The 25547-nt window shown below is 41.1% G+C and overlaps 1 protein-coding gene across 3 annotated transcripts in view; it reads left to right on the top strand.

Annotated features, from left to right (window-relative positions):
* GMDS (GDP-mannose 4,6-dehydratase) overlaps window positions 1-25547 on the top strand; it is a 614085-nt gene that overhangs the window by 514540 nt on the left and 73998 nt on the right. For all 3 annotated transcript variants that reach the window (XM_004753606.2, XM_045089644.1, XM_045089647.1), the window contains one exon: window positions 4410-4506. In XM_004753606.2, the coding sequence (XP_004753663.1) occupies window positions 4410-4506 (97 nt within the window). The remainder of the gene's footprint in view (window positions 1-4409; window positions 4507-25547) is intronic.

Below are 25547 nucleotides of genomic sequence, written 5' to 3'. Positions count from 1 at the left end.
AAGGGGTCTGGGGAAGAAACAAAAGTGTACAAACCACCACCTTTATCCAGAACCTAATAAAACTTATAGGATGACTTTATTTCATTTTCTAAATCATAGCCTCTGGCAACCTCCCATTTCCATCTCTGTGTCCTAATAAAATAGTAGTTTTAAAAATAATTCCTGAGGGGCGCCTGGGTGGCTCAATGGGTTAAGCCTCTGCCTTCAGCTCAGGTCATGATCTCAGGGTCCTGGAATCGAGCCCCGCATTGGGCTCTTGGCTCAGCAGGGAGACTGCTTCCCTCTGCCTTCCCTCTGCCTGCCTCTCTGCCTACTTATGATCTCTGTCTGTCAAATAAACAAAAAAAATCTTAAAAAATAATAATAATTCCTGAGCACTTCGATGATATTCAGGTTGCCAAAAGGAGTGCCTCATCTCCTCCCTTACTTTAACTCTGTCTCCTAAACTTAATACAGTTGATTTTGCTTTTGTTGTTCATTAAAGGAGTTCCTAGTTGAGTAGATTTTAATAGCACCTCATCTTGCCTTATTGTGCTTGATTCCGTTATTCTTGAATGCTTTCTATTGCAATTTAATGCTTATTAGGAGCCAACAGTGTATTTTAAAAATTGAATTATGCAGGGCCTCTGCCCAGAGAGCTGCTGATCTAAATTGGTGGGTAACAATTCCTGTTAGTTAGCTGAATCCTTGATTCCCTGTCAAGCCATCTTCCTTTCTTAACATCCCAGCTCTGCTTTGAGTCAGAACATTGCTTGTTAGGACAAGTTAGCTGTTACCTTTTGCTTGTTAATACAAGTGTTTTGTGTATTGCTATAACTGAATGTTTTTTGGCCCTTGGCCGAAACTTTTACTTACTGCCCGCATGCAGACCTACTGCAAATTGCAAAGTGGTTTTTGCCAACTCCGTTCTGCTTTGAGTCATTTCCTGGTTACAGCTGATTATTCAGTCCAACTAGATTAATTGTAGGGGCAATGCCATACCCCTAGAGATGGTTTGAACTGTAGACAGCATTTGTAAGATGGCCGCCCAGCAGACAGTGTTCACACAGAGGCCAAGAAGGATTGTGTGCCTGCAGCTCATATCCACAGGTGCCCAAGTGACAGCAAGCTTAAATCTAACTTGCAGATTCCCTCCATCAGTCTTTTTCCGTTTCAACTACTCTTTACTAATCTCAGATGTTAGCATATGGCTGCAGAGTAGTCAGAGGGAATCAGTAGTAAATGGGAAAATTCAAGCTGGTCCAGCAATACAACCTGTTGGTATGAATGGGAATTAAATGCTTTCTTTTAGTTGAGCGTGAAGATATACAATTAACTCATCCCCTAAAGCAGGGTGAGCAACCTATGGCCTACTGGCCAAAACCTCACCTGTTTTCTACTGTCCTCTAACGATGTTTTTACAGTTTTAAAGGGTAGATTTAAAAAAAAAAAATGATGATGATGAAAAAGAGGAAAGGAAGGAGGAGGAAGAAAACAGAAGTGGAAGGAGGAAAGGGAGGAATATGTAACAGAGACTGTATGTGATCTGTAACACCTAAAATCTTTACTTTCTGGTTCTTCACAGAAGCTGTCAGCCCCTACTCTAGGGACACAATTGGCTCTGCCTCATCCCTTTCCTGCCCCACATGTTCCCTCCCCAGGCAGGGAATGCGCTCCAGGTCTTGTGTGTTCATGTGTGGTTTCAAAGAAATAAAATTAGGTTTGAACGTCCAGTTATCACACTTGTGACATCTGAGCGGATTTATCAATAAGAAGGACAGTGTTCCCAGTATGTATGTGTGCACGTGAATCGGTGTGACCCATGGTAGATGGCAGATTACATACCTAGCTGCTTTGGGGGTAAACAGCAAAACAATGAACGGTAATTTTGTTAACCCTTTTGGCTTAGCGGGAGATATCGTCAGGAAGACATGCTGAAACTGGTTTCTCTTTGTGAGTACAAAATGGGAGCCAAAATAAAAACATGCTTATGAGGTGCAAATATCCTTTCACTTACTGAAAGCCTAACCAAAGAGAAGGCTTCACTTAAACATTAACTTTGGAATTAGGGAATTTTTTTTAAAAAATAATGATTTTACCAGTTATTTTCCCTTACTGTAGATATTTTTGTCTTTTCCTTATGAAATGTACAAGGATGGGGCACCTGGATGGCTCAGTCAGTTAAGCACCCGACTCTTAGTTTTTGCTCAGGTCACAATCTCAGGGTCATGAGATTGAGCTTGCTGTGGAACTGGGAGTCCACTGGACTGGAGTTTCTATCTCCCTCTGCCCCTCCCCCTCCTCTTGCTTGCATGGGCCTCTTGCTATCTCTCTTTCTCTAAAAATAAATAACTAAATCTTTTTTTTTTTTTTTTTTTTTTTAAAGAGATGTACGGGGCACCTGGGTGTCTCAGTGCGTTAAGCCTCTGCATTCGGCTCAGGTCATGATCTCAGGGCCCTGGGATCAAGCCCTGCATGGGGCTCTCTGCTCAGCAGGGAGCCTGCTTCCCCCTCTCTCTGACTGCCTCTCTGCCTACGTGTGATCTCTCTCTCTCTGTCAAATAAATAATAAAATCTTTTTTAAAAAAAGAGAGAGAGAGAGATTTATACAGGGTTTATCACCACTTTAGGTTTTCTCATTTCACATTATATTTAAGCCTGCATGCTCTAAAGCATCCACATGCCATTTCCAGGTCAATTTACCAAAAACACAGCTCTGATCCTGACAAATTAGTCCAGTTCATAGTAACAAATTAAACCAAGTAAACCAAGTCCTTTTTGGGGGCAACTAATTAATATAAAAGTCATGGGGAAATGACAGTTGTACATTTTAATTCTCTGTGTGTTCTTCGTACTTGCCTTGAATGCATTGGCAAATTCAGTGTATTTCTAAACTGATTTTTTTTTCAACAATGAACTATTATCCCTCTGCTATAAAAAAGTAAATTGAGGATAGAACATTCAGATGACTATTGGGGAATAAATCTTGTAAGGGTAGTTTATATCTCTAATACCCAACCTATGTCCAAAATAAAGCTGTGATCAATAGTTATATTCATCCTCAATAACACATGTGAATGACATAGTCAAGTAACTGATTTAAGGTTCTGTTCTTTCCTTTGATCCCCACTATTCTCTGATCTAGGGAGCACACAAAATTGTCCTGTTGTCATAGGATTCATCTCCAACTGATAAAGCAAACTAGTTCTGAAAATAAGAATTGAAGTCAAACATTACTTTGTAATTTCTTTTCTTTCTTTCATGAAAAGTTTCATTTGCAAAAATAATTTAATTGTATAGTGTCATCCATAGTTGGTAACAGTACCCTGCTCAGGTCTATAAGGTGCATCGTACAGTATATGCTCATAAGCTTAAGGACAAGCTTGTTAGGATTCCATTGTATGTTTTCATTTTGAAAGAAATGAAGGTACTGGTTTAATGTTAACCTCTGGATTTCTACAATCTAATATCCAAACATCAGATGACACTATACAATTAAATTATTACTGTTACCAACTATGGATGTTTAAGGAAGAAATCCGAAGTCCAAAGAACATTGTAGCTGAATTGGAGATGCTAACACATACTCTCTCAGCAGGCAGTAAACCACTTGTGTACTTTTTGGAGGTTTAATCATCTGAGATTTATTAATGAGGCCTACTGCTGACTGGGTAGAGCAAGGGAACTTATGTATAATACAAAGATAAGACTAATGGCTAATTTAGGGTATGAAACTTACTCCAAACTGGAATGCATTGAAGTTACAACAAATATCCTAAAAATATCACTACAATTTTTTTTTTTTTTTTAATAAGGGGGACAGGGCGCCTGGGTGGCTCAGTGGGTTAAAGCCTCTGCCTTCTGCTCAATTCATGATCTCAGGGTCCTGGGATCAAGCCCCACTTCAGGCTCTTTGCTCAGCAGGGAGCCTGCTTCTACCTCCTCTCTCTTTGCCTTCCTCTCTGCCTACCTGTGATCTCTCTCTCTCTCTGTCAAATAAATAAATAAATAAAATCTTAAATAAGGAGGACACAGAAGACATTAACTAATTCATAATAATTGATGTTATCAAGAATAGTCTAAAGAAGTAAAGACCTTTGAAATCCCTGAACATTGCCCAATTCCTTATTCTCGCTACTCTGTTCATTTCTAAAGTCTTTTTTTTTTTTTTTAACTAAAGTCTCCCTTCTGAAAGCATCATGATTTTCTTAAAAAGAAAGAAAAGAAAGCCTGCCCTTTCCAAGCAGATCTGGAAAGTCTTTGAAAGTCACTCTTGCCCTGATAACAGGGTTACTCATCAGCTTGTATTCCTGTAGTTAATGAGCTTAATACACTCCTGCAGGGAGAAGGCTGAGCCATCCCGGGGGACAACAGCATGGCAAATGCTCCTAAGCAATTAGAGGCTGATTAAGTGTTTATCTCCTTTTCAGGTGGGAAGGAAAGAATGAAAATGAAGTGGGCAGATGTAAAGAGACCGGCAAAATTCACGTGACTGTGGATCTCAAATACTACCGACCAACCGAAGTGGTAAGGACTCCCTGGCCGCCCAGGGCAGGGCCACATTTGGCTGGCTGGCTAGCTGGCTGGCTAGGAAGAGATTCTCACTGAATATCCACACCCGGTCTTCAGAGCTTTCCTCTGGGTTCCCTGACGTCCATCAGTGAGCAGTTCCCAAACCAGAATACAGTGAATTGAATTTGAGATGTTATTCCCAACACATAATACATTGCTTTATAAAGAAAGACAAATATTGGCCGAAGAATGGATGAGTACAAAAGTTTTCTGTATTGAGAAGTGACATATAGATCATTAGAACATAATGTCCTTCTTTCCAAAGCCAAAGAAATAGTTGATTTGAGAAATGGAGACTTCTATCAAAGGCAGATTTCCTCACATTATTAACTTTGATGGTTGATCCCTGATACCCACGGGATGTCAGACTTACAAGGCCCTCCATGACCTGCGGGATCTTGAGATCAGGAGGGCTGCTTGTCTTTGCGTACACATATGCACTTACACATGTACACACACTTACAGGCACACACAGTCACACATGTACACACATTCACATGCACCCACACACACCCACACAAAGTAAGCCTTAAAGGATCCCCCTGTACAATTTTTAAGATTTTGCTCATGTACTGTCCTGTCTATGAAACCTTTTCTGGTCGATGCACTGCTACCACTAAAATTTTCCTCCTTCATTTGTATATACATTATACGTTGTACATAATTATGCTATAACACCTATTATAATTTATTGTACTCATTTGTTTACATGACCTTCTCTTTACCAAACTGTGAATGTTTTGACAATAAGGACTTTTCTTTTAATATCTTAGGCTATAAAAAGTAGGTGCTTCATAAACAATGACTGGTCAGTGGATGAATACAAAAGTTTTCTGTAGTAAGAAATAACCTATAAATTGTTAGAACGTAACATCCTGCTTTCCTAAATTTATAGTAATTTCTAGCTTGGTGTTATCACTTCAGTGTGGTCTACCTTCACACCATGTTGACAAAACCCAACATGTTAAGTATATCTAAAGATAATAGAAAGCAGCATCTTCAGAGAGAAATGTTCAGATGTTACCTAATGAAATATACATTAGCTGTGAAAATAGAAACCATTTTATATGTGCTTTGAACCAATTTCTATCTGTTGAACAACCTTTCAGAGATTAGGAAAAACCCAGTGAAGAAAGGCTGAAAGTGAGTAAGTCATCAGTAACCACCCTTTAAAAAGTCTTGTTTTAAACAAAAGAAAAAACTTCATTTCATGGACTCTTAGACACAGGGAGAAATAAAAAGGAAAGGAAGTAAGCAGTGCTCAGAGACCAGGGCTATAGAGTCAGTGCATTGTCCTGGCACAGGGCGTGGCTGGGTCTTTGACACACAGTGAACAATGGCTCCCTGTGCTAATGGCAAGTGGGTGTGCCAAGGAGAGGATGTGCTCGGTCTCTGGGGGAGGAAGATACCAGCATACTCCTGCTGACACAGCAAGGAGTGCCTGTCTGTGGAGCCCCCTAGCTACATTGCCTTTGCTCCCCTGCCCCAAAGAGGTGCCACAGGAGTGCCATTTTTCTGGAACGTGGCACAGGTCACATAAATGGATAAATTTGTTTCTCTCCTCACTGACAAACATTGTCATCTCAGAGTGGAAAATGTACTGAGCCAACAGAAACCTCAATCCTTGTAACAATTTAAACACAGTTCTTTCTCTCTCTGACACCAAAATAGTTTCAAAAGCTAGGAAGTCATTAAGGATGGCTTGTCTGTCATTCTTACTCAGGCAAGGTGTGGGATTGATAAGGACAGAGAACAAAAGAATTTGCAGAACAGGAAAAGGACCCTCGGACTAACGAGACGATTCTTGGAGTCTGTATCGACCCCTTTTTCCTGCCCCGACATTGCATCCCTCCTCTCCTTTCTTTTGTTCATTCAAATGTCGTCATCATACCTGTTCTACAATTTTGGTTAGACTGATGTTGTTTGAACATAAGCGCAGCATCTTATTTCGTATGCTTGCTTTAATTTTTCACGGCTGGAGCTCTCACCCCAGATCCTGCTTGATTTGGAATTTCCTGCTTGATTTGGGATTTCTAGCTGCATTTCATCTTTCTAAGCCTTTAGGCTGTGTTCATTTGGTTCATCCCACTTCAACTTAGTATTCTGTTGGACAAGCTTTTCTTGTATAGTGAGACTAAACTTTTAACCTCATTCCTCAGAACAAGAGTTTTCCCAAAACTTGGACCAGCTTGACAAACTCATGTTGAATTGCCTTAGGGGTAATAGTATTCCCCCAGTTGAAAGGTGACCAGAACTGGAGACTGACTTGTAAATGAGCTTTCACTTAGGTGTGCGACCCTAACAGCCAACAGGTATAGAGTCATTCAGTGTGAGTCCTGAAAAGTGCCGAGCTTCTCTGAGGTCTGTCAGCCCTTGGTGCAGGATGGACATGGAATTCTCCCGTGTCCTAATTGGATCCTCCTCATTTCAGTGTCTTAAATCTCTTTTGCAAGTGACAGAGGCTTTTTTTCTTCCTTCCTTGAATTCTTTTAAAAGTTTGATCTCCTGATCAGCTTGAATCATGTACCCTCCAAGATTTTCAGCACACAAGGCACTCAAAGCCAAAAACATAAACTAAATCTTCTTAGAGTGAAATGGTTCCAGAATGACTGATAGGGGGGAAAAAATACCATCAAGAAAATTTGGGAGAAAAAAAAATGTGTAATAAGAACATATCAGGTCTCAAAACATCAATATCCTAATGCAATTAAAGGAACAAAGAATTTTATGGGTTTTTTTTTTTTTTCCTAATAAGATTAAGGCTAGTTTTTAAAAAGCCTCTTTACCCAGCATAGGGCAGCACTAACCCAAAAGAGGCTCCAATGATTCCACACAGAACATATTTGCACATGTACCAGTAATTTTGGTCCTCATTGATTTAGCCACCACAGAACCTTAAATCTTGCTTCTGTTACCAACATGGAAAGTCTTGGAGGCTTTTGTTCTGAGCTGAGGGCTCTAGCATCCCGTTAGAGCTGAATGGAGTCACATTCTTTTGGTTCTTTACTTATAAATCTCTGTGTCTCCTTTAAATGTTTGGGAGTTTTGCTTCTGTGAAGATCTTGATCCTGGAAATTAGACCTTAAGCCTCCCATTGCCCATTGAGCTCCAGTATTTGGTGATGGGAATATTAATATTTGAGTTCTGTGCCTCTTAAAACTCCTGCCATGTATCTAATTTCCTATGTGTGCAGCCATTTATACACAGACTCATTGCAACGTGCATTCATTCGCAGAGAAGAAGTAACATTGTGCTTACATTGGGACCCTAAGTGTCAGACTGCCTCAGTCCAAAAAATGTCAATGAGTAGCTAGCTGTGTGACCTTAGGCAGGTTACTCAACTTCTCAGTGCCTCTGTTTCCTTGTCTTTAATTTAATTAATAGAAGAGCATGAAGCTTATAGAAGGGTTGAAGAATTAACAATCATACAAAATGCTTATTAAAACAGTATCTGGCACATAGTAAAATACCCAGTATGGATGCTGTTATTGTTATTTTTTTCTTCATTCATTCACCAAATATTCACTGCACACTGTGTGAGACCCTGGGAATACTGTATGAACAAAACAGATGCAGTCCCCCCGCCTGCCCCGTGGAGATTGTACATATAGAGGTATGCATTAGTTACTTAAATCTAGTACCTTTTGAAAAGTAGAATGACATATGGTGAATTTTACAGATTAACCACTAAAAAGTAGATAATGTATAATAAAGGCTTCAGACAAATATTAATAGGTATTTTGATACTTTTATTCTTACTTTATCTTAATTTTTGTCCTTTCTGATTGTCTTTCTGAAGATTCAGCAGCTATTTACTAGTATGAACATTTATAAATATGAGAAAATTTATATTGATTTATTACTTAATTTAAACTAACCATGAAGATGTTTTCATTTTGTTCGAGAATTTTTCACTTGGAAAATTTGCAAAGGTTGGATTAATGAGAAATTCATCCTAATGTGCCAAATTTTTAACCACACCAAAAGGTCAATCCACTTAAGGGGATAAAAAAAAGCTAAGTTTTTAGTTTTTTTAGTTTGGTGAAACTAACAAAAATCATTTTTTTCTGCAGATCATTTTAGGAAATGGCCTAAGGGACACATTCACAGGCCAAAATTCCAATCACATATCTTTCATGATAAATATCTTGACTTTAACATTACTAGATGATGTAATTTAAAGTTTTTCCTTGCTATATTATTCATCTTAACGTTCATTTTGCTTACCATTGTATTTCAAATGTCCTCAATTGTGATTGTTTTTTGTTCTATTTGCTTAGATACTTTATGTTTATTCCAATTCTTTATAGATAGTAGAAAAATCATGAGTTAAAATCCAGATTTGAGAAAGCAATAACTTCAAAGAAGTTCAACAAGCTAGTTAAAATAACACCATCCTTCAGTAAAAACATGTGGCCTGTTTCTAATCAAATTACCATATGCTTGTCGAGTTGTCCCCTCTGCAAACTTTCCCTAATATTTTTCTGTAAATGATGTTAAGTTAAATGGCCCATAATTGCTTGCTCTATCTCATAGCCCTGTTTAGAATAATGCTGTGTAACACTATCCAGACCTCAGGAATCTGATCTGTCACCAGAGGATGTATATAAATACTAGTTAGAGCTTCCCTCAGCTCCTTCTCTGGGTACTGGAGTTCTTGAAACTGTCCCCTTTCTCTCGCATCGCTGTTCTCACCACCTTCTCACACTTCCCCTCCCAGAACAGGAAATTAGATCCTCCCTACTCCAACCCTTCATCTTCTCCAGCGCTGGTAGAACCAGCTGATCTTCCCCTGTCCTGATCCTCTGACCTCCAAAGCTCTAATCCTACCCTCTGCCCCTCCTTTCCTTTGTTCCTTGCTTTGACTGGTGGGAGCCAGGGTAAGAAGATGCAGAGAGAGCAAATAAGGGCCAGTCCCTTTTTATCTGCATTCCTGGACCTGTAAAAGGAAAGACTGTTCTGTAAGGTCCCTTCCAATTTTCATATCCTAGCATTCTCTGCTTTTACAACTATTACAGTGGAGTGGGATGCTAGCACTAATGTCCCATCATAATGCTTCCTCTGAACTTCTTACTGCTTGTATTTTATAAATAGTTTATATCTCTAAATCACTGTTTATGTATTTTAAGCCTCCCTCTTAGGCTCCTCATACTAATCTTTATATCCTTCCTTAATCACATTGGCCTTTCCTGCCCTTTTCCTTCCTTGGACTTAACCGAAGGAGATTTAAGTTTCAGTCTCTTCAGTTGATTCTCAAATATTCCACTGTATGTTTTCCATACTTCATAGGATCCCATACAGAACCCCCAGGGGCGTATAACATTCCTCCTAAAGCCTGTGTTCTTTCCTTGGCTGCTACCCTCTTCAAAAGCATTTCATATCTAATGAAACAGTAATTGTGTACTTACTTATAATGCCCCCAACGTCCTATTTTTCCTTGGAAAATTTTCTCATGCTTAGATCCTGATTAGAGCAATATAATTAAAGATACATAAAATCTATATGAACATACATAACCATATACTTTCTCTTGTTTAAAAATATTTTTTGTGGGTCACCTGGGTGACCTCAGTCAGTTAAGCGTCTGCTTTCAGCTCAGGTCATGATCCCAGGGTCCTGGGATCGAGCCTCACATCAGGCTCCCTGCTCAACTGGGAGCCTGCTTCTCTCTCTTCTCTCTCTCTCCCTCTGCCGCTCCCCCTGCTTGTGATCTCTCTCTCTCTCTCTGTCAGATAAGTAAATAAAATCTTTAAAAGCATGTGTATGTTTTTTGTATTTGTCCCAAAAACTCTCTCGTATCCTTATATAGATTGATTTTATTCTCTGCACCAATAAGGAATTCCTATGAAATCTGTACTTTTTTTTTTTTTCCAAAAAAGCTTTCTGGCTAATGACTACCCCCCACTTATAATTACATTGTTGATCTCTTGACATCTACAACAGAAATCCAAAATCTCAGAAATTTGTTTTAGCCTCTGCAGTTCCTTTTCTTCAGAAGAACAGTTAGTACTTAATGTTCCGCTTCTACCTCAACTAGCTCTGGTGCAGCTCACTCCGAGTATTAAGTTACTTATGCGAGGCCCATCCATCACTGATGCGATCAGCTGTTCCCTCCTCATTTTCATCTGGCCAGTGAGATCTATATTCAGGAATTTTAGAAATCCCCATTTGTTTGTTTTTTAAACAAATTGACACTGTTCTTCCTATTTATCTTCTAAAATAACTATAATTCAAAGATCTTTATTTGTGGAGATTTCATAGATAACACTATCTGTGGTTTTAGTCCTCCATCCTAGTCTGCTTTATCCTTCCATGAAGGTTAATTATTCCTCACCAAGTTTGATTTTCCCCCCTAGTACTTTATTTGCTGGAGGACACCAAATATTCCGGGTCTACCAAAATTTAGTCCATGTGCATCTACTTTGGGCTCCTATCTATCTTTATGTTACCTTAGAGGCCTCCTGTTGCCTCATTCCCCAGGCTCTTGGCCCCTGACAGACTGGTTTCTTCACTCACTGTCACATCTGTTAGCAAAGTTGAGAGCTCATTTGACTCCTCTGGTCAGAAACCTCCAAGCTGATATCTGCAGCTGATGGTCTAACTCAGTAGCTCTGGTCTACCTCAGAGACAATTATACTTAATATAGATGGCCTGCTGGTGGATATCTCATTCATTCAGCTGCCGTTCAATATAGGCACTGTCTTTATTAGCAAAGTCCAGTTTGTACCTTCTGTACTGCTGTGATAAATTTGCTAGTTCCCTGGATAAGTCAGAGATGCACTAGTTCCTGAAAACCTGGTGTAAGAATCTCTAAACTTAGAAATAGATAGGTTTCTAGGTATTAAGCAATTCCCTAATTTTAAGATTTATTATAGGAATCCTTTAAAAATAGTATGCTCATCGTGTATATTTAAAAACAACTCTTATTTACCTTTAGCATTTCCAAAATATATCAGTATATACAAAATAAAATATCCTTATAGGACTGAGGTCTTAGAGATTCAATTCAAGAGCAATGATTATTGAATTTCTACCATAGAGTTAAGTCCTAGCAGCACTGTGAGAAATATGGATGAGAAGAGATGGATGAGATAAGGCTTCTGTCCAATAGTAACTCTCAGACAAATGAAGGGGAGCAGCTAGAAAGCTGCTTCCTAGGGCAGGTATAATAAGGAACGAACTGAACCAGGGCAGCAGAGGTGATACAAACAGTGACAGATGCCAGGACCTAACCACAGGGTTAGGTATGGTTTGGACGGTGACATGTGGATGACAGACAACAACTGACAGTGGCTCCCTGGCATGGATGTTGAACAGTGAAGGCAGGTGGGCAATCATGCTGCCAGAACCCACATCAGAGACATAGCCAGAGGACTCGGTGTACAGGGGGAAGAGTTGAGCGTTCCCTTACATTCATGCTGCCTTGGGGATACCCTTGTGGCAGCATCAAGCAGGAGCTGGAGCTGAAGGCCTGGTGTAAAGCACAGAGGTCAGGTTTAGGGAAAGCTGTGCGAAAGTCAGAGTTAAATCCCTGAGATGAGCTCCCGGAAAGAGAGCATGGCAGGTGGCAGGAGAGAAGAGCATGAACAGGGAGCTGGTCACAAAGCCAGGCAAGTTTGAATTCTAGGAGATAAGCCTCAGAAGCGTATTTCGAAAAAATGAGTTGAGAATTCACAGAATTCACAAATCAAGCAAGTGGATCCAAGAGCCTCAGAGCCAGACTGAAGTGTCTCCCACCCTGGACAAGTATCCCCTGCCGTCGAGGCTCCCTACGGATAAACTCCCTATGAGTTTACATTAACTGGCAGATGATTACATCTCGATTCAGGCAAAACTGAATTTCAGGTGTAAGCAGATGTAATTCAGATATAATTTCAAATTGATATGTTCTAGAAGTCAGGTTGCAAAGCATTTTAGAATTCTTAAAGATGAAAGAGCTTGTGTAAGTACAAGGTACTTTGTGCTGCATATTACCAGTTTTATTACTGTCATCATCATTAATTATGGTCATCTTCCACTGCTGTGAAGTCATTAGTTATCAAGAGACATCTGAAAGGACATTTTGAGGTCTTTGACGCCCGAGATTCTCTTTTATTTAAATATTTATTTTGTTCTGTATCTATAACTTCAAGCAGAGAAGGTTATTTCTACTTGCCAGCTCTGTACTTCTTGATCCAATGGCAGAAACGATGATCATGGTGGGAGTAAGGGAGTAGAGTTAGTGACCCTTGCTCCTGACTCTGCCTAAATTGTGTATTGCTAGAAGCTGTGACAGTCCCTGAGGTCCCTAACGGGCTAGAAAGCAGCCACCAAAGAGAACACAATTGGGCCATGATTCATGTTCATATATTTACCTGCCAACCAGACCCTTCGCTCCTCCCTCTGAAATCTTCCTGCAAAAACTGATCTTTGTACTTGCTTCTTAGAACCAGCTAGATACCACTTTTACAGTCTAGAATCTCTGTTGGTTTCCTGTTACTGCTATAACAAGTTATCACAAATTTAGCAGCTTAAAACTACACATATTTATTATATGTGTATAATAGAACTTATAGTTCTCAATATCAGAAGTCTCAATTGAGTTTCACTGGGTTAAAATCGAGGTATTGACAGAGCTGTGTCCCTTCTGGAGGCTCAAGTGTTCTCAGGCTATTAGGCATTCTATGGGCAGAGAACATTGCTGGATCACAGTGCTTTCTGTTGTTTAGAAAGCACGTTATTAATCATGTTGAGGAGAAAGAAGAAATGAAGGACTCAGGGCACCTGGATGGCTCAGTTGCTTAAGTGTCTGCCTTCAGCTCAGGTCATGATCTCCAGGTCCTGAGGTCAAGCCCCGCCATCGGGCTCCCAGCTTAGTGGGGAGTCTGCTTCTCCCTCAGCCTCTTCCCCTGCTTGTGCTCTCTCTGTCTCTCTCTCAAATGAATAAATAGAATCTTTAAAAATTAAAAAAAAATTTAATAGAAATAGATGACAATAGTTTAAAATTTCATAATGTACGTACTCAAAAAACCCACTAACATGTACTTGAACAGCTGTAAATGAAGATACACCATCCTTACATCTGAGAGAACACCAAGCAAAGGAACAAGAAAGGCATGGGAGCCTTAGACTATAGTTTTGGAAAATTCTGTGGTTTGAGAGAGAGAGAGAGGATGAGAGAGAGAGAAAGAGGATGCATTCCAGGTTGGGGCAGGAGGTGTCCTGGGAATGAACCAGTGGGGCCCACAGAGACAAAGGGCAAAGGAGCCCATCACATGGAGAGAGCCTGTCCAGCAAAGCACTAATGACTTTCCTTCCCATCTTCCACTTGGCCTGCAGTGCATCCTCTATTCCCTGCTGCTGGACCTCCAGACTGTCTTTTTCTTCCTATATTTTTAACCTTACTGTATTTTTCTCCCTGTACTTCACTTTCTCTTTCCTTGCCATCATGAGTCTTTTTTTTTTTTTTTTTAAGATTTTATTTATTTATTTGACACACAGAGAGCACAAGCAGGGGGACGGGCAAAAGGAGAGGGAGAAGGAGACTCCCCGCTGAGCAGGGAGCCCAACGTGGGGCTGGATCCCAGGACCCCTGGACCATGACCTGAGCCAACGACAGATGCTTAATCAACTGTGATTAAGGCACCCCAGGCACCCCAAGAATGAAATTAATTCTATGTGGAAGTGGTATTAGATGCTACATTTTAGATTCAAGTTGTTTTATTATTTTTGGAAAAAAGGTCAGCAGGGAAAATGCACCTAAATGATCATGTAAAATCACCTGTGAAATTTCGGAAACATGTTATCTGTTCTCCAGGTGAAGATATTGAAGGGAATTGATGTTTATGAATTAGTTTTAGCTTTGGAAGATCAGAGAGTGCTATATTACCTCATTTATACTCTAAAATTTAAAAGAAAGTGTAGTGGTAATTTGAATATGTTCTACTGGCTACCTTTATAAATGTAAAAAGTGTTAAGTTTTTATTCCCAACCCTGACTTTTATAAACCTTAAAGCTTCTAACTTCTCCTTCTGCTTTTCTCCATTGTAACATAACAATGACTATTTTCCCACAGTCTCAAAGGGCATATTGAAAAACTGATGAATTATTAGTTTCAAGGCCCTGAACAACTGTCAGCCCATTGGTGAAGCCTTCCTTTATTCTCTCGGGCAAAGTTAGCACTTAGCTCTTTTGAAGCACTTGTCCCATTGTTTTGTGATGTGTCATTTCCACCTGGGACCTTGGGGGCAGTAATGACATTTGATAGCCTTGGAGAATACTGGTATACAGTAAGGGATCAATTAATGAATGCATGTAGGCCACATCAAGGAATCATTCTTGTGCTTTCCAGCGAGCTCTGGCATAAGCAAAATTACTCAAACCACTCTAATAAACCGTAATCAGTTTCCAAATAGCAAAGAAGTAAGTATATATATGTATTTTTCTCTTTTTCTTTCTTTTTGAAATTCTATTGCAAGATGAGTATTGAATTTATTCATAGCTTACATCTGGACATCCAACTTTTAAACAAAATTAATATTCCATTTATATCCCTCTGTCTCTATATATCCCCCTTTCATGAGTTCTTTTTTATTTTCTGTCACTTTCTTGTCTTATGTTTTTGTTGATATTCTCTTCTTTTTTTCTCTGTCTTTTCTGAAACTTTTTTCCCTAGGTTCTGTTTGTTTCCCCCTTCCCTTCCATGCAACTTCTTTCTTAAGCAAGTCTGACCATGTCAAATTAGCCTTTTCATCAATTCCAACACACCAATGTTGTTGACTGGTGCCTCCTTACAGGAAGAGCACGACTCTAGAGCAAGGTGCCTTTGGCATCCACATGGTATTTAGTGGGTATACTGCTGTGCTCAGCCCATATGAGAATCTTTCTGTTGCCATTGAAGTCTTCCAAGGAGTGCACTATTAGCATCACAAATGCAAAATCTAAGAAGAGTACACCTTCCAAACGGATGCATTTTCAACTTTGAGCTGCTGATAAGAAATGCCCCAGTGACAGCTACCATCTTTCTTTTACCTGCCCTAAGACTGTATTTGTGGAGCGAAGTATCATGCAACGTACGAGACACTTAATTCTTCTTTTGCTTTGTCCATTGCACATGTTCTTCTGCTATTTCATCTCTAAAACTCTGGGGGAAAAAAAGAGGGGGGAAGAGTATAGATCTGAAAATAGTAGCTACAACAGCTGGTATTTTTACTATGGAGCCAAAGTCTACCAGTAGCCCAATGGCATGTTATTGCTTCCTTTTCTCACTTAGAATCTTCAGTGTTTTTCTTCTTTTTTTTTTTTTAAGTACAGACTAAAATGTAAATGTATAATTATGTAATAAAAGTAATAGTCATCTAGCACAGTATTTTTTTTTTTAATTTCTGAAATAAGCGTTAGACTTGTAGAGAAGATTTTCCAGTAAAGGCTTGCAATGTCTTCTTCTTTGTGCAACTATTTTGGTGAAAAATACAGCCAAAAGCACTGAAATAAGCTTCAGACCTACTTTCTAAAACACAGTTTTGGGGGTACCTGAGTGACTCAGTTGGTTAAGTGTCCGACTCTTGATTTGAGCTCAGGTCATGATTTCAGGGTTGTGAGGTGGATCCCCAGGTCAGGCTGCATGCTGGGGGTGCAGCCTGCTTAAGATTCTCTCTCTCCCTGTCCCTCTGCCCCTCCCCCCCCCAACAAAATATAATATAGTTTTCTTTTTATAATTTTTATTTAAATACTAGTCAGTTAATGTAAGTCTTATATTGGTTTCAGGAGTAGAATTCAGTGATTCACCACTTACATGCAACACCTGAAAGACCCGCGGATCCCCTTACCCAAGAATCCAACACTGCCACTGGATGCAAACAGCAAGAGGTTTATTGTCACGCAGGTACCGGCGGGTGGTCGGCAGCTCCAGCTAACCGAGCACCCCCCGGAGTGAAGCAGGGTCTTTTATAGGAAGGTACAAACAAGTTTTGGGTGGGGCGCAACTGATTGGTGGACAGTTTGAACTTTTGAAAAAGGCATACTTGGAGTTTGCGGGTTGGCTCCAGGGACCCGCGCGCGCGAAGAGAGCGGCGGGGAGGGGGGAATAAGCTGATTGGTTATGAGGGCCCGCGCGCGCGAAAGGAGAGGTGGGGAAGGGGAACAAGAAGGGGGAAGGGAGGAATGCCATCATGGCATCTCTATTATTTCTATAAGCCACGCGGCTAGAGAAAGGTAAAAGAGCAATTAATAAGCAATTAATCACACAATTGATAACCTAATTTCATACCTAAAAGCCAGCGGTTTACAGAAAAGCAAACAAGCAGTTAGTTATCCTATCTATCTACTAGGGGAGGGGTCTTTCTAGGAGAGGGGTCTTTCTAGGAGAGGGGTCTTTCACACCCAATGCTCAACATAACAAATGCCCTCTTTATCGCCTATCACCCATCTAGCCCATCCCCCACCCACCTCCCTCCATCAGCCCTCAGTTCACTCTCTATTGCTAAGAGTCTCTTAGTTTGTTTCTTTCTCTCTTTTTGACCCCCCCCTTCCCATATGTTCATCTATTTTGTTTCTTCAATTCCACGTATGAGTGAAATCATATGGTATTTGTCTTTCTCTTACTGACTTACTTCGCTTAGCATAACACACTCTAGCTCTATCCATGCCACTCACATGGCAAGATTTCATTCTTTTTGGCGGCTCAGTAATACACACACACACAGACACACCATATAATTTTCTGAAAATCATGTTTCCCAAATGAAGAGAAGTGCCTGATTGAGTATGGAGTATGGCTCTCTTGCTAAAAATACTACCTTATACTGAGGATGTGAAGAAATAATTCTAATGGATCCAGGGATCAGATGAATAGAAGAAGAAAAGAGGGAGAATGTGGATCAAAACAGTTGCTATTTTTTTTAAGGACTTTGTTTTGTGTGCTGCCCAAGTGAGTTGAGAGAGAAGACATTTGTACACAGTTTGGCACGTCTGTAAAGTGTAGTGTGAGGGTGGGGGGAAGGGAAGTCCATGGATCTAAAGCCTGTTTTTCTATTGGTGATATGAAATACTCTCTTCATGAATCAACACCTCCCACTTGTCCTAAAGGTGGGATGGCTGTTGATACCAATGCATTGTCTCCTCTTTGAGCTGGTGACGGAAGGCAGTGGGAGGCAGTGCAGCAAAGGGAGGAGACACTGAATAAATAATGCCCACGCATCCGATCCTGGTGTGGGCGGGTAGTGGGTGCCCAGGAGCGGCAAGGACTTGTACCCAATCATCACATGTGGTGCTGAGCAACCACCAACTGATCCAGAAAGGAAGTGAAAAGATAAAATGCTGGAGTCCATTAGGAAAACCAGGACATTTCTTATCCCATAAGGATAGTGGTGGGTAAGGGAATGGTTTTAATCATGGTTTTCTTTAGTGTATTTATGAAAAGGCTGGCACTTAACCTCCTGTCATTTGGGTTTGTCTGGCAAAATATAAAACAAAATTTAGCTGCTTATCCATTTACAGCATTCACTATGGGCATATGTCTGTTTATTTATCAGTGTTACATTTGTGACTTGGTTCTACATAGTCTTGTATTTACTGTTCCGTTGCTTTGGAGATAAACACAGATACAACATAGCCATTTCTTTCTAGCTTTCTACAACAGAAAGAACTTTACACATCTGCCCCATTGTCCCCATATGTGGATGTATGTCTGTCAGTCTGTTTGATTCAATTCATTCTCTCCTCCACCCTCCCCCATGTAAATGTTTATATTGTTCTGCTACGAACCAATATTGAAAGCATCTATGCTCACCACTATACCACCAACGATCCCAACCAATATTGAAATCCAAACTAAATAACCCATCACTTCCTAGAAATACTCTCCTTTTCTACGTTTTCATGATGTTGCTCTTTTTTTTAAGAAATAATTCAACCTCTTTTCTTTTTTCCCTCCTTCATCTTTATGATTTTTCCAGGCAGTCGAACTTCATTTCTGATTCCCTTATACTTTATGATCTGTATCACAGATTTAAAGGAAAGTGTGTATTTGTTTTTAAACATAAGGTGATAAGTCATGATTTCTTTTGCATCTTCTCTGTGTGGGTGACATTTTGTGCCTCCACTTTCACTATGAACAATAGGTTAGAATGTGTTTTTTGCAGTTACTATTGTTTGTGGAGACCATTGGCAACGATATTAGTTTGTTCATCTGAAGGAAAGAACAAGGAAAAACACTTTGGTTAGGTCATTAGGAGTTAAGAGAGAATGCGGCATTAGAATGTTTTTCATTTAGCTATCAACATCTTCTACTTGACACATCGTCTCAGTTGCCCTGTCTGTTAAATGAAGGGTGATTGTGCTAACCTGCACAGAGGTAATGGGAGGCTACATTAATGTTTGTGAAACATGTTGAGATTTTATGACCAAAGATACCATCTTGGGATAAAATGATGCAGTTCTTAACTCCTCAAACAAGGAGTCCGGATTAGTTTGGCTGAATTAATCAACCTTCTGTGTATCTGCTGTAAAGTCCCAAACCTCTGATCTCTTGAGTTTTCTCTCTTGATCCTGGAGCCTGTTTCTAGGTGTAAGAGAGCATTAGAGAATAGGTCAAGGTCACAGAACTGTAAACAGAGGAAATGTGTCAGACAGGTATTAGTAAACACTCAGGTGAAGGAGTGGACGAGGTTTGCAAGGCACCTTCGAGGGTAACCATCCAGCCCAGCCACTCGTCAGGTGCTTGCTGTCTACTGTATCACGTCAGCCCTGAGTGCTCCTGGTGGCATTTATCATGCCAGATTAATAGTCCCTCTACCCAGCTCAACCCATGTGGCCCACAGGGGTCTGTACTGACAGAATCTGACTGGCTTTTTAATCGATTTTCTTTACCAAGTTGATGAATATATCCACCGTATTCTCCTCTGTTATGTGGATAAGCTTCTCAGGAGTATGCACATACACAGATGCTTCTCCCTGTATGGTGGAGTATTTAGAAACAAAGTCAGTTTGACAGGCATGGTGGAAGTAAACAGCCTGACTTCTGCAGGAATGGTGTTGACAAGCAGTGATTCTTGGGAAGCTTCCAGCTACATCATGGGCTCAGACTTCAGGGATTTAGGCAATATAAAAACAATTTTTTAAGATCTGAAATCATTTACATTAAGTGAGCTTATATGGGTTGGGGTTTTATCGTTTTATATACACGTAATTTTTATTGACTCTTTCCAGAAATAATTCTGCAGTTAAGCCGCAAGCTGTTGCTTGGGTTGCAAACTCTTCTTTCTTGGGTGCTCTGATCCGGCCGAACTGAAAGACGATTTTTCATTGATAGAAGATATATTTTCCTTCCCCCAAAACGTCAAGTTCTGGTTTTGAAACATAACTCTCAGTCCCAAATTTAAATCCTACTTAGAGCATAAGTTCCTGATAAATTCCTCTTTTTCCCATTCCTCTCAGAGCCATGTAAGGGCAGCTCAGAGAATCCAGTTCTCGCCTTAGGAAACAAAGAGGAGTCTGTCACTCATTCACTTCTGTCTGCTCTTGTGAAAATCAGCTAAAAACTTCAGGTGCTTTTCCCAGGTCCTGGGGTGGGGAGAAGCGGGTGGCAGTCAGGGACGCAGGCAACAAATCACCTTGCCTTGGTGTTGGCCTGTACTGCATTTTGAAAGTGTGACAGATCTCTGCTGCCTTGTGTCTCTGTGATTTCTCCAGCACAGAACCTCATTGTTATTTCTTCCAGGTGCCTGGGGAAGCGTTATCTTTCTCATCATCATTTCAGATGGGGAAACTGGGGCACCAGGAGGCTGAGTGACTTGCCTAAGGTCATGCCATGTGGTACTGGCCCAGCCGGTTTCCAAGTTGTGGTTCCCCATTAAGCCTCTCTCCCTTTCTTCCAGGGTCATGCGTTCCAGGTCACCCAAAACCTTTGCCTTCTGCCCCTTGGCCTTCAGGGACACCTGCTCTCCATCTGTTCCAGCCTGGGTGCCATCAGTTGTGGCACCAGAGGACTGGCTGGCACCATGACTCTGTGAAGGTCTTCCCTGGCCTTTTCTCAGCACAGCTTTTCTTTGTTGCAGTGAGTGTGTTTGCACCTACTTAATGGTCTGAAACTATAAACCCAGCAGGCAGAGTCCGTGATGTGTTCAGAGCACATAAACCTGTCCTGTCTCCCTGCAGAGTTGAGGCACTATGAACGGCTCATGGGCCATCAGAGGCCATGATTCACGGCTGCTCTCCCCCAGTGGTCCTGAAGAATCATGGACAAGTGGGAGGGGCTGTGTCCCAGCTGGAGTGTATCACCACATCACCTGACAATGGCTCTTTGTCCTTTTAGTGTGTGACCGGCTGGCATTTTACTTAGGACGGAAAAGTCTTTTTGAGGAGTGCTTCTGGCTTACGTTTAAAAGAAAAATCAAAGCCAGGGAGACACAGCAATAATAAGATGTGACCTTAGTGGCTTTTTGCTCTTTCAGGTAACAAGTGCTCTTCCCCTGGGGCTCTGGGGAATGTTAGTAAGGCCCAAAGGCCTACCTGGCAGTCACTGTTCTTTCTTTCATGTGCCCTTGGAATTCTTAGAGTAGACTACCAGATTTTAACTGAGAAGGAAAATTCTACCAAAGCATTTATGATAGGCATAGTTAGGGGGAAACCAAACCTGCTTTTACCAATATCCAAACCATTTTTTAAAAGATTTTATTTATTTACTTGAGAGAGAGAGAGAGAGAGAATGCAGAGCAAGAGGAGGGAGCAGAGAGAAGCAGACTTCCTGCTGAGCAGGGAGCCCCAAGCAGGACATCCCAGGATCCTGGGGTCATGACCTGAGCTGAAGGCTGACCCTTAACTGGCTGAACCACCTAGGTGCCCCTATCCAAGCCATTCTATGGACCATTTATCTGATGCAATGGGACTCCTCCCCAACACACTCTTCATATCTGAACTGTATTGTGGTGAATATCATACTTCATTACACAATTACTGATTTATTCCTAAACAGTCCAGATTTGGACCCACCACATGTGGCATGTGTGTCCTGTGGCTATCTCTGTACTCACAGTGCCCCCACAGGGGTTCCGACCGTAAGCCCGCTCTTCAGGCCCCCACCCCCTTCCTCCACCTTTCTGCTCCTCTGAACATGCCTCATAGCTCGCTAGGAATGCAAAAAAGTGACATTTCCAGCTTCTACAGAGTTATGGCCTTCTAGTTGTTTCCTTCCTACCTGTGAGATATCTAAAGATGCCATGTTGTGTTTCACACACTTTCTGTGAATGGTGAACAAATGGCTCCCTCTTTATGGCCCTTTAAGCCTTAGGAAGGTGTGGATGGGCACCTTTCCCACTTGGTGCTCCTTGTTGTTTCCTCTCTCTGCCATTAGAATGTGATGAACAATATATTTGTTTATTCTTATTTCACTTATTTATACCTTATCTTATTCCAGAAAATGTTTAGGAAAATATAATTACCCGTGTGAGCACAAGGGCATAGCTTATTTAGCCTATTTTATGAAAGCTTCCGTGTAATAGCAGAGTTCATCCTCAAAAGCATTTTTCTCCCATAAAGCTTATTTTAAATGATCTTAGAGCCCCAGCCCTGTCCAACACAAACCTATTTTCCCAATAATGTATCTAAAATACTGAAAACAGTATTTGAATCATGCCTTGTTACCACATATGACCTTGTTTCTTCTATGGGGGCAGATTCTGAATTCCAAACCTGGGTGCTAAGGACTGGAGTCTTTCAGGAGGACTGCAGTGGGTGGGGAGGGACGGTGCCCAGCAGAGTTTCTCTAGCCAGAGTTTGGTACTGTCACTCTGTTTGAGGGCTGCCCTGGGGGACACAAAGGCCACTTCCATCCAGTGCCTCCCTCCTGGACGAGGTAAGAGTGCTCTGGAACTGAGCCTTTGACAAAGTCGTCCTCTCCTTACCTCTCTCAACGAAATGACTGTTCAGTCTATCCTTAAAGCCTTTTCTCCCCCTCGTAGGAGACCCAGAATATTTTTTAGCAGTAGATAGAGAGATGGATGGAAAGACAGATATTTTTAAAAATCACAATCTTTTGGCCCATGTTTTGACCTCGAAACCTTATGAGTTGGTTTTGCTTTCTTAAAGTCACATAAAAAGTATGGTTAGCAGAGACGTGGTTCTGGTGGGCACAATGGAGATGTAATTTTAATTCTTTCTATTCCCAACCAATAATAATATTGAAATTTTGGGTAAACAACATTTGAGAGGTACGGAAACTTGAGATTCACTTAACTGCTAAAATACTACTCTGTCATCCACAAACCACCAGTTATAAATGTTTCCATGCCCGGTTCAGCTGACAGCAAGAGAATTTGCAAAGTTAGAAGCTAGGACCTAGTAAGAAATGCCAAACACTTCCTCGCCTTCCCTAAAATATTGTCGTGAGAGTTTTCCTTTAAAATAATTTCCTTAGAGCTTAGAGATCTGTTGGACAGCATAATGTTTGTTCATAAAATTTGATTGTGCAGGATACTTCACGTTGACAGAATGTACCAAAGCCTTTAAAAGTTGCATTCATTCAGACTGTGGAGTAACTCAGGAAAATGTTTGACATAAAACATTGAGTGAGAAAAGCTGTATTAAAACATGTACAAACATGGGGGCGCCTGGGTGGCTCAGTGGTTAAGCCGCTGCCTTCGGCTCAGGTCATGATCTCAGGGTCCTGGGATCGAGTCCCACATCGGGCTCTCTGCTCAGCAGGGAGCCTGCTTCCTCCTCTCTATCTCTCTCTGCCTGCCTCTCTGCCTACTTGTGATTTCTCTCTGTCAAATAAATAAATAAAAAATCTTTAAAAAAAAAAAAATAAAACATGTACAAACAGTATGATCACAGCCGTATAAGAAAACCTGCATACACATAAGAAAAAGTTAGAAATGATCATTCAGCCACAGTCTTTAGACAGCTCTCCTGTTCAGGCCTCATTCCAGCACAAGTGTTAACATTGATTTTGTTTGACGATGGACCTATAAAGGGGCTTTCCCCCTAATGTTCTGTATTTTCCAAGTATTTGCTGATGAACATATATTATCTTACAATGGACAGGAAAAAAATATGTTAGTCAGAGATCTCAGATTTGTTCTCATCATTTAATGTAAAGAAAAGCATGAGGAAAGGGACCAGTATTTTTCATAGGCCTCAGCTTAGAACAAGTGGGTAGAAAAACCTGAATGTTTCTCTGGGGTTCACCCTTTTCTTCATGTGCCCTTACCCCTAGTCGGTGCCCAAGCCTTTGATTCTGCTTCCTGAATGTCCCCTGCGGTGTCACCCTGTCCGGAGCTGCCAGCCTCACCTCCCACTTGCATCCCTTCCCTGGCCCCCTCCTCAGAGTCATCAACTTCTTTTGAAAGTGCAGAACTGACCGTGTTCCTCCCAGCCTCAGGCCCTCCGGACGCAGCCCTTTGCTCACAGTGGCCGCCCTGCCTCACTGCCCATGCTTCTGTTCTGTCTGGCTCCAGCCATGGGGTACCTGGGGATGCCTTGCCACCTCCCGGGACTCTGACACGCATTCGTTCCTTCCACCCGTCAATGTATTTGTTTATTCTTATTCTTAATTCCCAAACTCTCCTTCAGCTAGCTCTCCTCCTTCCTCAGCTCTTGGGGCCACTGGAAGTTCTTCCGAGAAGCTCCCCCAGCATCCCAAGACTGAGCAAAGGGTTCCCTCTTCCATTCTCCTGTTACACCTACACGTATCAGGTGCTGCCTACCACCCTATGCAGTCCAGGGCCTCTTACCCAAGATTTTAAAATCCAGAAAGTTCTGGAAAAATCAGATGTTTCTCATAACTCATCTGGCAGCACAGTCTGGCCTGAATGGACACAGACTATTTAAAATCTGTCTTTATGTCATTTAGGGTGAATATTCATAATTTCATACCTTTTTTGCTGAAATAATTTTAATTTTGCTGAAGAAACATGAATGTATTTTATTATGGGGTGCTGCCCAAACATTGCTGGGGGGCATTCAGACGGGTGGCATTGGGGCAACCACATTCGCCATCCAATTTCAGAGAGGACAAAAGGGGCACTGGCCAATTAATACCAGGACAGCTTTAAATGGGGCTGGCCCAGACTTACCAGTGTGGATATTCACTTGTGTGTGCTACAGTTGGTCACATCATTTTTCTGAAAGCCAAAAAATCTCAATTCCACAGTGCTCCCCAAGTCTTTCACTGAAGGGATTGCACACCTGGGTCCTAATTGCTGGTTTCTGCATCTCTTTCCGCCACAGTATTTTAAGCTCTGTAAGTATAGGGGAGGTGTTTTGTTCCATTTGTATCCCCAGTGCCTTCCCAAACACATAATAAGCTACCAATACTTATTGGTTGGATGGACTTAAATATTCATCACTTTGCCTTTCATTCGTATTTGATAATTGTGGAGCTAGCATCTCATTATCAAAAGTCATTGAGCTCTAGAAAACTTCTGCCTGGGCTTTGTTCAGCTTTTTAACCATAGTTTTATCATTAAATATTTTAATACCAGAGCCATTTAATAACACATTTTTAAAGGTAAATTTTAGGCAGACAAATGTGTGTATCAACCTCTCTCAAACAATAGAAGAATGATTCTCATAGCCACTTAGCCCTGATATTAGTGCAGGAAGCATATAGGTGGGGCTGGGTTTTATTTAGTCACTTTCTGTCTGTTTGTTTCTCTTCTCACATGTGGCAGTAATAACAAAACAACAGTTGTAGTGTAGCGTTTACTGGGCATGCATTATATAGTAGGCACTCTGCCGAGCACACCTAGTGCGTTTTCTCATCAACTCTTTTCAATAACATCATGATCATCATGAGGCGTGTATTTTTATCCTCCCTATTCATCTGTCCAGGCCCTCTTCCTCTCTAGGGTATTCCTGTGATTTCCTGAGTTTCTTTCTAGCCAGTCTCAGTGCCTCGTCCTCTTCCTTCAGCAAATCATCTTGAATAGAACTACCCTATCAACCTTCCTTCTTCACAAGCGCATTCTTACCTGTCCCCTGCAGTGGTTCCCAGCTGCCTGTCTCACGGAGCCTGCACT

This window comes from Mustela putorius, unplaced genomic scaffold, assembly GCF_011764305.1.
Source record: "Mustela putorius furo isolate JIRA1106 unplaced genomic scaffold, ASM1176430v1.1 tig00000117_pilon_pilon_pilon, whole genome shotgun sequence".
Classification (NCBI taxonomy): domain Eukaryota; kingdom Metazoa; phylum Chordata; class Mammalia; order Carnivora; family Mustelidae; genus Mustela; species Mustela putorius.
The sequence above is the reverse complement of the archived record's forward strand: the minus strand, read 5'-3'. Positions and strand labels throughout refer to the sequence as shown.